The sequence below is a fragment of the Nelumbo nucifera genome, chromosome 6, assembly GCF_055504915.1.
Source record: "Nelumbo nucifera cultivar China Antique chromosome 6, China Antique-T2T, whole genome shotgun sequence".
NCBI lineage: Eukaryota > Viridiplantae > Streptophyta > Magnoliopsida > Proteales > Nelumbonaceae > Nelumbo > Nelumbo nucifera.
The window spans coordinates 53,067,897-53,080,183 of NC_142654.1; the positions used below are offsets into that span (position 1 = coordinate 53,067,897).

General features: G+C 37.9%; 1 protein-coding gene across 1 annotated transcript; it reads right to left on the reverse strand.

The window, feature by feature from the left end:
• Window positions 1-404: 404 nt before the first annotated feature.
• Window positions 405-1,283, reverse strand: LOC104589694 (auxin-responsive protein SAUR23-like). Its single transcript, XM_010248096.3, has one exon. The coding sequence runs from the start codon at window positions 937-939 to the stop codon at window positions 625-627; it is 315 nt and encodes a 104-aa protein (XP_010246398.1). The 5' UTR covers window positions 940-1,283; the 3' UTR covers window positions 405-624.
• Between the last annotated feature and the right edge of the window lie 11,004 nt (window positions 1,284-12,287).

Consider the following 12,287-nt stretch of genomic DNA (forward strand, 5'->3'; position numbering starts at 1 on the left):
TGTTATGGCTTTGATACTATGAAAGATTATGAAAGATTTTGCCAGAATAGAAGAACAGAAGAGTAGAAGGAGAGAAGGAGAAGGCTGGACGTGAACAGTACTCGAACAGGTTCTGAATTGATTTTTGCATTGATGGAACAATAACAATCTTGATTATTAATAAATACACGGGTGATCTTAGTTCTATTAGGATACAATTATTGGAGTTAGAGATCAGTACAAGTTAGTTTTGTAGATAAACTAGGACTGTTAGGTCTTATCTTCTAGATGCCTTATCTCTTTGTGAGTTTCAGTAGGATTGCAATTCTTGATAGAGTCCTTTTCGCCAATAGGAATTGTTAAGTGGGAGCCGACAAAATTGAAAAGAAGTAATTAAAAATGGAGAATTGGAAATAATTAAACCATTGAAAAGAAGTAAAAGAGAAGTAAGAATTATATTTTAACTATTGAATTCATTTCATAGATAAGAAGAAAACTTTGTATTGAAAATTGTTCGCAAAGGAAGAAATCTCTTTTTTTTTTCTTCCTCAACTCTTCTATAAGAAAAAAAAAAATCTGTTTACAAGTAATTGGCCATTTCTTGGCGAGACTTCAATTTTAGCTGTCTTCCTTGACCCTTAGTTCTCAAGAACCGTTCAAACAGGATGTGAGACGAAGGAAGGCCTCTTCTTGGCACGGGATTGTTAGAGCACCCATTGGACGATCAAATCCGAACTCTTCTTCAGCCCGACTAAGCAAGGATTGGAAGGAAGGGTGGTTCAAATAGGATATGGGAACCACAAACCGCTTCTTCTGGGTCTCTCCCACATAAACAGCGAAATGGCCTTTTGGGATATCTGTGGCTGCTGCTGCTCCTGATGAAGTTGATTGATTTGCAGTAAGAAAAGAACGTCGAAGAATCATCTTGGCATGAACCAATCCAGGCAAGCGGATACCCATGGCTTATATATATGCACAATTATATTGCAAGAATAAGAAATCAAACAACAGAAGGATTGATAGAGAAGGAAGAGAATTCTGAGAATATTGGAGATTGTGATTTGTGTAAATGTGGAATGATGAGAACGATAGACGTGAGTGTGGCTTCTACATACATATATATATATATATGGACAATAACTTTGTCAATAATGAAGGGATGAGAGATCCATCCTATGGACGCCCAAAGATTGCGGAATAAGGGGCGAATTTCAAAAATTTTATCTCTCCCTTCAACTGGGAATCGTATTCCCCATTTAGAAAATCATATTTTCAAGGATCAATCTTGAACTATAAACTAAACCAGATCTGAACCAAAAGGAGTGGGAGAGGATTATACCTGATACGGAGAAATACTATCTCCCAATGGAGGTGTTCACGCCCAAGGAAGGATCCAAAATCTGCTCCCACTGAAGATGGCGCAGTGCAGGGTGGAGCAGAATCAGCAACGTTCTTCAAAAGAACTTGATCCTTCGTAAGGATCAACTGGATGACTTGAGTACAGCTCCAACCAATCTTTTCACAAAAGATTGAAATCAAGATCCAATCTTGATTGCTCCCAAGAACTGGAGATCGAACTGAAGGAATGGCAATGGCAGGAAGGTGGCGGCAGGAGAGAATTCGCAGTATGTAGGAAATCTCTCAATCTCTCTTTCTTTAAGAGAAGAATGCTTTTGATGATGTAAAAGGCTGCCGCCCCCTTCCCCTTTTATAATCTCAAAGGGATCAGCTCCTAATCAGATTAGGAGTTGCTAATCCAAATCATATTTGGGTTAGAAGTCCCTTAGTGATAAGGGATAATCCTTATCTTATCTGCAAATCAGATCAGCTGTCTCCTAATCTAATTAGGAGGTTTCCAGATCTAAATCTTATTTAGATCTTGGACTCTCTGAGTGGATAGGGTCTAAGCCCAATCCTTTTAGCTGACCCACTTCAGAATTCGCCCCCTTTAAATGACTGATCAAATCAGCCCAGTTCGAAATGGGCTTAAGGCCCATTAAGGTTATGTACTCAAAAACCTTCCAAATTGCTGCCCAGTTGGGCTTCCTTGTATGGCGTGGGACCCAAGCATTGATCTACACATCAGCCACATGGGTTCAGCCCAGCCTTTGTTACAAGGCCTAGCCGAATGCACTGCTGAAGACAGTGTACCCCCTGAAACCCATCAAATGAGCTCTATGGGCCCAACACTTACACTAAGTGGTCCCTGGGCCAAGCCACCTTGTAACACCCAGGGACTGTGGGCAGATGCAAGATTAGCCCATCAGGCATTATCCTCAATGGTCTTACACTTAACCTCTCAGCCCATAATGATCATACACTGCCCGACAAGAGAGGACCTCTCCCTCGGCTGCAAGGAACAGTGTTGCACTCTCCACTTATATGGATCCCGGGAATTAAAACCTTCTTGCAAACAATTTAGAAACCATACATATATACTTTTATATCTTATATAAAATATATTTTGCAAAACAAATCTCAACGGTTGAAATCGGCTGCCGGCAGTCTTGGTTTCCATCAGTGAGAGTGCATCCCCGATCATTACCTTTGTCCAACAAAGGGGCTGATCCTGTCACTATGATCACCCACTCAGATGAATTCTCGGACTGTCCCAACATACCCAGGTTTTGACCCCCGCTAAGGATCTCACTGATTGGTACATCAAAGACAGCCCAATCTGACACCTAGTGTAGTATCATAATCGAGTCTAAGGGTCGGGTGTAACTTTCCAGTTTTGCCCATCAATCTCCAAGGTCCAGGGCAATACTGGAAATCTGGTCCAGTTCAAAGATTCAATTAATCCTACACTGTATGTGCCTAGGGTCTCACCCTGGCAGCTGAGACAGGCCACCCCAACCGACTTGGTAGCACCACAGTGTCAGCCTTGTCAGGATAGGTCTCCCCAGACCGACCCACTGGCTGTGAACATTCTAAACTAACACGAGTCTCATTAAGTGTCCAGTTTAAGGGTATTACATAGAAACATACCAAGGGAACATGAATCAAATATGTATCTTTATTCATTTACAATAAACTCATAAAGTACATCATTCTGATTGAAGCTAAGGGCATACAAAACTGTCTAACAAATAACTGATGAGAGATGATGACAAGTGTGAAGATAGAAGATAGAGTAGTTACATGGGACGGGACACAAGGAGGGGACGAGGCTCATGATGTTATGGTTTCACATGGCTTTGGCGCCCCAGTCAATTATCAGCAACCGTGGGCTGGTCGTGCTGTCTTATCCTTTCTTTGGGCTATTTGTCGATCAAACTTCAAGGCAAGGCTTTCTATGTACTACTATTAGCTCTTTCTATAATTTATATGGATATATGATCCCTTGTTTTAGTTTTGATCAGGTGCAACTTGGTTATCATGACGGAGTTCACATCAGCACCCCAAACATTTCCCATTTGTATGCACGCTGAGATGTACGTGTGGGATGTCTGCTGTGATATCATCATGAAAACTATATTTCTGTCTATATGTATCAGTTCATTGTATTTGACAGTCATAAGCAGAAGCAGCGCATGTGAAGGGATGGGAGTGAATGGAACACAAACAAGTTTTTTGGTCTCAAGTCTCAACTTATATTGTGTGTCAAAAACCGCGGGTGGTTTGCTGTCAAGTCTCAACTTATATTAGTGCAAGAAACCAGGAACGGACAGGACTGATTTGGGCAAGAAAGGATGTATTGGTAAGTTAAAGCCACAGAAGGCAAAATCATGTGATTTCACATGTAGGATGTCCCTCAGAAGGCCTAATATGAATAAATGTAGGCTCTCCTGCTAGCCATTCTTTTGAGAATGGCCTTCTGACTACAACATTTCCTTGGTCGTCTACACCTCTCTCTCTCTCTCTATATATATATGTACACATGCTGAGGGAAAGTGCATCTCTTTCTTTTCCATCTAAGACGTTACTTCCAATCTATTAGTATTGACGCCCTCTGTGTTTTCTATCGAATTCCGAGACCAATATCTTGTGAATCCTTTTTTGCCAAGTAACCTTGAAAACCATGGGTTTCCACTTGCCTGGTTTGCTTCACACAAGGGAGATTCTTCGCCGCTCTCTTTCAGGAGGGAGGAACCAATCGCTTTGGTCAACAACGGCCAATGTTCCCAAGGGTCATTTGGCAGTTTATGTAGGAGAAGCAGAAAAGAGGAGGTTTGTTATTCCAGTATCCTACTTGAATCATCCTTCATTCCAAGAATTGTTAGGTCAGGCCGAGGAAGAATTCGGGTTTGATCATCCAATGGGTGGCCTAACGATTCCTTGCAAGGAAGACACTTTCATCCATCTTTTGAATGCCTTGTTAGAAGAGTAACACAACATCTTCAGAAAGGTTAGCCATGGAAAAATGAATCAATGCATAGAAGCTCCTTCGGTTGTCATTCTATGCCACAAGCCCACGAGCCAGCCCTTAAGCTCAAAGGTCTCTGCAGCTTCGGATCCAAAAGAAAGATTTTTCACTCTTCTGTCAAAGCTAATGGGAGGATGGACCAGCATTAAATCCAAACTCTAATTTTGTAGCTTCTGGTGAAACGAAAGACATTGTATTTGAAGTTGAGGAGGGGGATTGAGATTAAAGACAGTCTCCCTATTTTTCCAAAGTATATTGTTGGCATTCCAACATTGTAAATTTACATTCTGTATACGATCAGGGAGAATTTCTCCCAACGGAAATTGGAAATACCATTCAATAGCAAATCTTCCATTTCCATTTGTTATTAGATCTAAATCTGTATTTTCTTTTTAATTATTGCCATTGTTCACCTATGGTTGGATTTGCAGCTTCTTATCTTGTAGATTATAGCGCATCGATACTGTTGCCCCACAACAATTATGGGTCCAAATGTGTTAAAAGGCCCATCACCATGGGATCCGGTTGTAGCTAATCTATACACAATTACACAAACACCACCACATGGGTCTGCTTCCCTTCACATTGTGTCGGTGAATGGTTAAGAAGAGAAAGTAAAGCTGTTGCATTAATCCTTGATGAGAAATGTACGTAAACAGACCCAAAGAGCATAGAGACCAACACCTTTTGTGAGTCATGAAGTTGTAGGTCTCTCAATTAACTCAATTGTCAAGTGACCACACCACAGGTAGAGTTGGAAACTTCACTCATACCCGTGAGGCTCCACCCTGCTCCGCCCCCGTCGGGGCAGGTGTTTTGATCACTAATCAGGCATGCAAAACCCAGCCCTGCCCTCGCCCTGCCCTCGCCCTGGCCCTGTCAGGCACTGGTTGTGTTTTGCACCTAAAATAAGGGTTATAGTCTTGAACTGGGCTTGATTCTAGGCCTATATATAAAATTATATGCGATTGACCGGGCCTGAATTCAAAACCTAGGCCCAAGCCCAGAATTTTCAAATCAGGCTGAAATGATATCCCTTACTTGTAAGGGTTGATCGTTTCTGCTTAGGCCCGAGCGAAAACCCTAAGCCTGGACAGCCTGCCCTTGTAAATTTAATGTCAAATTTTAGTTTTACTAATTTATAGAGCAAGCCCAAACATATATTTTTAGGCACAGGGTGAGGGCCAGGCTACTCCAGGGCTATACTTCATGCAATTATTACCCTGTAAAAGACCAACAGGGGCCCGGCCCACGAACATCCATCCCTGAGCAGTGCAAACAAGTCCTTAGTCCATGATATGAAGGACAAACAGGATTTGCATTCAAGCCATACTTCCAAGGAGATCGGCTTCGGTCAGGGCGAGCACGTGCTCACACCGTCCCAACAGACTGTTGCAACTTTGCATCGGGAATATCTCTCCATGAAATAAAGCACATGAGTAGCGAGATATTCATAATGCAAGGCTGTAAAGGCTGTTTGAATGGGCGTTGCCCTGATGGAAGCCGAACTCACTTCCAAGCAACGACAAAAGAAGAAAACATTATAGTATGTGTTTGGTTCCGTGGGTGTTTACGGATAGGCTATTTATTTGTACTTTTTCACTTTAAACGTTTATTGTTTTTATTGTTTAATTGGGTTTCACTTTAAATTTTTTTTATTCTCCACCTCAGATTAATACCCATTAAAGTGTGCCACATCAGCATTTGGTTTCAAGAAACACTAGGGCGTTGGGGGAAACAAGAATTTGACATTTCCCCAAATGCCCCGTACACAAAAATCAAAGTATTTCAGTTTTCTATCATTTATTTAATAAATGGCGAAATCAAATAATTGTTTTATTTTGTTTCATATGCAATAAATGCCAATACCTATATGATGCTGATGTAACACCATTTTTTTCAATAAACGCACACGGAACCAAAGTAAAGGGAGTGTGGATGGCTTCTTGATGATCATCAAACCACTCTTCTCTCCTATTTGATTAATTCTGATATCTTAACATGTTACCCTTCCTTATCAATAAAACAAAAAGGCTATGTTATTTAATTGGGTAAAGCCCGTTTCTTCTTTCTCAAATGATGGATCTCGATCTGACTGCCAGATCCGACCCATTTCATGCCTAATTGAAAACGTTTGAGAAAAAGGCAGATACTAGTGGCACACAATCAGGGAGCCTTTAAATGAAAAGAGGATAAGTTATATGCAATACTGCTTAGCCCACCCTGTGCATTTCCCCACCTCGACTTATGTTTTGTGTTTAAGACTCTCTGGTCTGGGCCCGGGCCCATACTAAGAACCTTCACATGGGCCTATGGGAGGAATCTCTATCTGGAATACAGAATATATTCGACATGTCTGAACTTAATATTGGTATTTGATAAAATAAATAGGGATTGTGGAGCCATAACCCTGAGTTCTTGATTTGTAGAAATCGTTTAGGCTGTGTTTGGTTGCAGTACAATTTTATTGGAACTAAGATAAATGTATGAGAGTGCAAATAAAAAGAATATAAATTTTGGTTTAATTTTGTTTAAGGTTTTATTTTCTTCTGTCTTGGGACTTAATTAACTTCATTTGTACTGCAATCAAATAAAATAAGATAAAATTTGAAATTAAAATAAATCAATATTTACACCCAAATCATTTGTACTAACATAGTTTTGCATTATTTGTACTGCAACCAAACGCATCCTTACAGTCAGGGACAGTCGAAAATGGACAATGAGCCTGCTGGCCATATTCAACCAACTGACGTTTTAGAGCTGAATTTGTCGGTGTTGTTTTGTTAGTTATAAGTTGTAATGAGACTCGGTGGGACTGGATTAGTGATTTGCTTTTGATTTGATCAATTATATAATTTTATTATGGGTAAAAATATAAAAACCTTCCCTGAAGTTTGTAACAATCATAAAAACATTTTCTCAAGTTTCATTTTAACAAAAACCTCACTTAAACTTTTAGAAAATCCAACAAAAAACTTCCCTTCAGTCACTGACTTAAACAGGAAAACGTTTGAGTAATGCATTATTTTTTTGAAAATATCTATTTTACCCTTTTATATGATTTTACATTTCAGATAGAACTTTACTAAAAAGAAAATTTAACTTGAATAACCCATTTGTCTCCTCTCTCCTCCTCTTTCGGTCTTTCCATCTCCTACCTCAGAAATAGAAAAGTGTTGGGACTTGACACCCCCCCCCCCCCCCATCTCCTGGCAACCAAATTTGTGGGTTTTTTGGGAAGTAGGACAATAGAGGCTTCTCCTTCTTGTATGGTTACTCTAAAAGCATTATTCAGAGAAGAGGAGCCGCCTGACCATAGAGATGCATAAAATGGTGAATCTTCCAATGAATATCTAGTTCTATGCAAAATGAAGTCAGCTATACCTACAAAAAGATCTTGCATGACGAATTTGAATTCTCATATTCCTTTTTTCCAAGTTGTTGGTGAAATAGATCTCAATTCCTCAAAGGGCTAACACAAGAGGCACAAAGTTTGCGAGGCTCACACTAAAACTGCCAAAGCTATCATGAATAGAGTTGAACAGAGGATCTGTTGTAGCAGGTTAGTCTTCTTCCCTTCTGGACTTCGGTTGAAGTAGCCTTATTTTTCCTTTGGTTCATTTTGAAGTGACTTTCAATGAAATGTAGTGTTTGCTATTTACTTCTAGTATATGGCATTCCTTAGAACAAACTCCTTTAACTAGTTTTCATTCTCTTTCTCTTTGAATGTTTTTCTTTTTCACATTTTTTCCTTGGGGTGGGGGTAATCTAATCACTTCACTTACAAATATTGATAATGAAATTTTCAGAAATTTTGTATAAATCAGTTATTAAATTCGATCAGAACTTTAATTCTTTGCGGGTCAAAAAAGTTGAACCTCTTCAATACTATGGCACAATCTATTTTTTTAGTTAGATTCTTATTAACGGCATAACATAAACATAGTTGTTGTAAACACAATTGTGAGAAGATCTTTTTGTTATCCAGGTTTCATTTCTGAGTTCAACGATAGTAGAAGTAGTTGTTGTAAATGCCTTGCAGGCCACAATAAACATCCAAGTTTCATTTACTTTCCAGCTACGGTGGTTGAATGCTTCATCTTTTCTTGTTGGGAGTTTCAGTGGTGGTAGACTGAAAGAGAAAGAAGACGATAAATAGGTTATTCAAATTAAAGTTTCTTTTAGAGTTATTTTACTGGTATGTAAAATTATATGCAAAAGGATAAAATGGGTACTTTAAAAAAATAATGCATACGTTTTCCGTCAATTGAGTTGGTGATGGAAGGGAGGCTCCAAAAGTTTAAGGGAGGTCTTTATTAAAGTGAAACTTGAGGGGAGGTTTTTATGATTGTCGAAAACCTCCCCTAATTTCATTAGCATCTTTTCGAAATGCTTATTCAATCCATTGATTTAAATAGTAATATCAGACGGACAGTGAATCAAATACGAGTCGGTCCATTTCTACTCCAAACAATGTTCATCCTCATTCTTACTTCGATTTGAATTGATAGATGGAATTATGAAAATCATACAGTACAATACAAAGCATGTAGAAATGTATAGAGTTAGTATTATTGTGCATGGTTTTGAAAACTGGATCGGATTGGATGGTCAGAGTGGAAAAACTGAGAATCGGTCAGGTGATTGGTTCGGTTTTCCCCAAAACCGAATTTTTCATAAAAACCATTGATTTTTGTCAGTAAACCGCTTCAAACGGTTTTGACAGGTTTTCATTTTTTTAATTTTTTTTAAATTTTTTTATTTTTTTGTCAGAACAGTCTAACCATTCGATTCGAATCCTCAGACTATTAACCCGATAACTAGACCCCTGACCGATTCGGTCTCTGAGTCAATTTTAAAAACCATGCTATTGTGTGAAGGGTCAAGTAAAGGATGTGACGTTATTCTAAAGTCATATTTGGGAGTTGCTCCCCTAATGAGTTTTTTGTGTTTTTCTTATTAGAAAAGGCAAAAGTCAGTAAAAAAATTGTTTGGGCTAAAATATAGGCTTTTGCATCAAAAAGTTCCCTTTGAAAAACGAGGAAAAAATTTTCATTTAGCTTTTTACTTTGCAAGAAGTTATTTTGAACAAAAACAGCTAATGAACAAAAACACTAAAAAAGTGTTTATCCAAAATGCCCATTTCAAAAAGTGTTTTTGTTTATACCGAAAATCAATCCTAAACACAGTCTAATTCTGATTTATATAATGTGAACAGAACCCAGGTAATTTTCATTTAGCTTTTTACTAAGCATGTATCAGTGTTTTCAACGTAAATTTTTGAAGGTCATAACTTTGTACTTCGATGTCCGATTCATTGGGGTAATTTTTTTTTTATTTTAGATAATTTTTCAAGATCTATGCATCCCAAGACACCTACTTGCAAAACAAAGCCCTTTTTTAACCTCAAATTACAATTTTTAATATTTTATAAATAAAAAAAAATTAAATACTCAGTAAAAAAATATAATTTAATATTAAAATATATATAACATATTTATACATTATTTATTAATAAAATATATATTTACCAGTAACTCACGACTGAAGACAAATAATTCGACCTCCAGGTCGGTTTTTAAAACATTAGCATATATTACGTCTTCATTTGGCTGACAAGCGCTAAAACTTCTTCATTCAGTGCCTGAAATCAAACACATGCAAGGAGTGAGACCAAATAGCCAGACCAACATTTGTTAATGTCCCTTTAGTAGGACAGACAGAAGCCCAATTTGTCCTTAAAACATGCCACAAACCCAATTTGCATAAAAAATAGCTAATGGGCCTGTCCCAACCCAGTCCAAGATAACAGCCCACTGTTGTTTGTAGCTACTGAGTTTTGGAGTATTGCCTGCAGCCATGCGGAATTACAGTTGTAGCAATGTTGCCATTACCACCTAGGAATATTCCATACAATAAGGCAGGTCGAATAATGCAAGGTGGGATTAGGAGAATACACATCCCATCAATCAATATAATATCAAATCAGAATATTCCTGGTATTTTAACAAATCCTGTTTTGATCCAATTAGGCTCCAGACTGGATCCGATTTTAAGCTTGCCAACGATTTCTAGTCCTCCAAAATATTAAAAAAAGACCAAAATAAATTTGACAGGGTTGATCCAAACTCAATTGATGAATGTCTATGCAATTGCAGGGATGGATGCAATAATTGAAACTCCGGGTCTGTCTGTTTGCAATGCAAAATCTAAACAAGGTAGAAATTTTGCACCCTGTTCAGTTTTACACCATTTATTTGTAATAACAATTTATGCTCTTAACTGATACAAATTTTATACTTTTTGTCATAAAATTGGCAGTGCAAAGTTTGCATCTCAAATAATAATAATAAATAAAAGAAAGAGGCAAAATTTGCACCACCTTCTGCCTACCTCAATTCTCTCATAAAAATGGTAACGGGATCATGCCATCATCTACCTTCCTACCTCACTTTTAAGCAAACAGGCTTTAATTTGTTCATTCGAGGGTTAGATACCTATTGATTTTTATATTTAAATCTTAAATCTTAAACCCTAAATTAGAAGTGTCAATTGGACTGGATTTGGTCCAATCCGATCCAGTCCAATGTGAATCCATTATAAATGGATCAGGTCCAATCCAATCCAATGAATGTTTTGGACCAATTTGGATCAGTCCAATTCAATGTCTGGACCGTCCAGTCTGTTCAAATTTATTTTGATTTAGATTGGTTTCAATCCAAACCCGATCCATTGACACATATATTCTTATCTTATATCAATGGACCAAATATTGGCTTACTCCAACCTAATCCAATATAAATTTGTTACAGATAGACCAGGTCCAATCCAATATAATAAATATTTTGAACTGTATTGGTCCAATCCAATATGTCTTGTTGGTCCGTCCAAATTGATTTTAGACTGGATGAGGTCCAATCGGCAACTGGTCCATTGACACTCTTACCCTAATCCCTAAAACCAAAATTTTAAACCCCAAATGTAAAATACATTTGGTCACATGCATGCCCTCCCCTCTGACCACGTAGATGCATAACATTTTTTCTACTTACCTGCATTTTAGTACATATAAGATGGGGATAACATCATTTTACTATTATTTTAATTCTCACGAACAAATAGATAAAGTCAAATCTCAAGCAAAAAAAAACCAAAGTTTACCTTTACCTATATATCTACACCCATATGCATTTATACGCTAATGCAATGAAATGTACAATGCAACCAAACTGAGCCTACAATCCTTTTCACCTCTGCAAAGTAAAGAGAATGTGAGGAAAAGGTACATTTACAAATGCATTTACACCAATGCAAAAAAGCTGTCCCTACAATCCTTTTCACCTCTTCAAAGTTACGAGAATGTAATGAAAATGCACATTTACAAATGCATTTACGCCAGTGCAAATAAAATTTACAATGCAACTAAACTGAACCTAAAAACCTTTTCAGGGTCCAAAATAACGTGATAGTAATAAAAATGCACATATGCAAATTCCTAATGTCAGCCCCATTAATCGGTAAAGTTGAACAGTCAAGCGCTTATTGTGGTGGTAACCAGTCGTGTCCGTAAGTTTGGTTTGAAGGAAAATGTAAGAAAAGGTAAGGAAATTTTTACAAACCTTATATTTTTTCCTGTCTTTACCCTTTCTTTTCCTACCTTTTCCTTGAAATCAAATATAGCCTTAACAAATCATTATTGCCCAGGAGCTTAAATCTCTTCCCCACAAATTCTTCTCACATCCCTACCCACAAAGGACGTTGTGGGGGGCGACAACATATTGGGAATATCTCCGGAGTGAGTAATGACGGTTCAAAGAGATTAATGGAGCCTGAAGCCCTGATAAACACTAGCAGAAGGGAAGAAATGGGGGGAATGATAAGAAAAGGAAAGAAAAAATAAAGAAGAAATCTCTACTGAGACATGCTTGAATCCAGCTAC

Coding starts and splice junctions, on each gene's coding strand:
- LOC104589694 (XM_010248096.3), bottom strand. CDS start 939: ATGGGTATCCGCTTGCCTGGATTGGTTCATGCCAAGATGATTCTTCGA.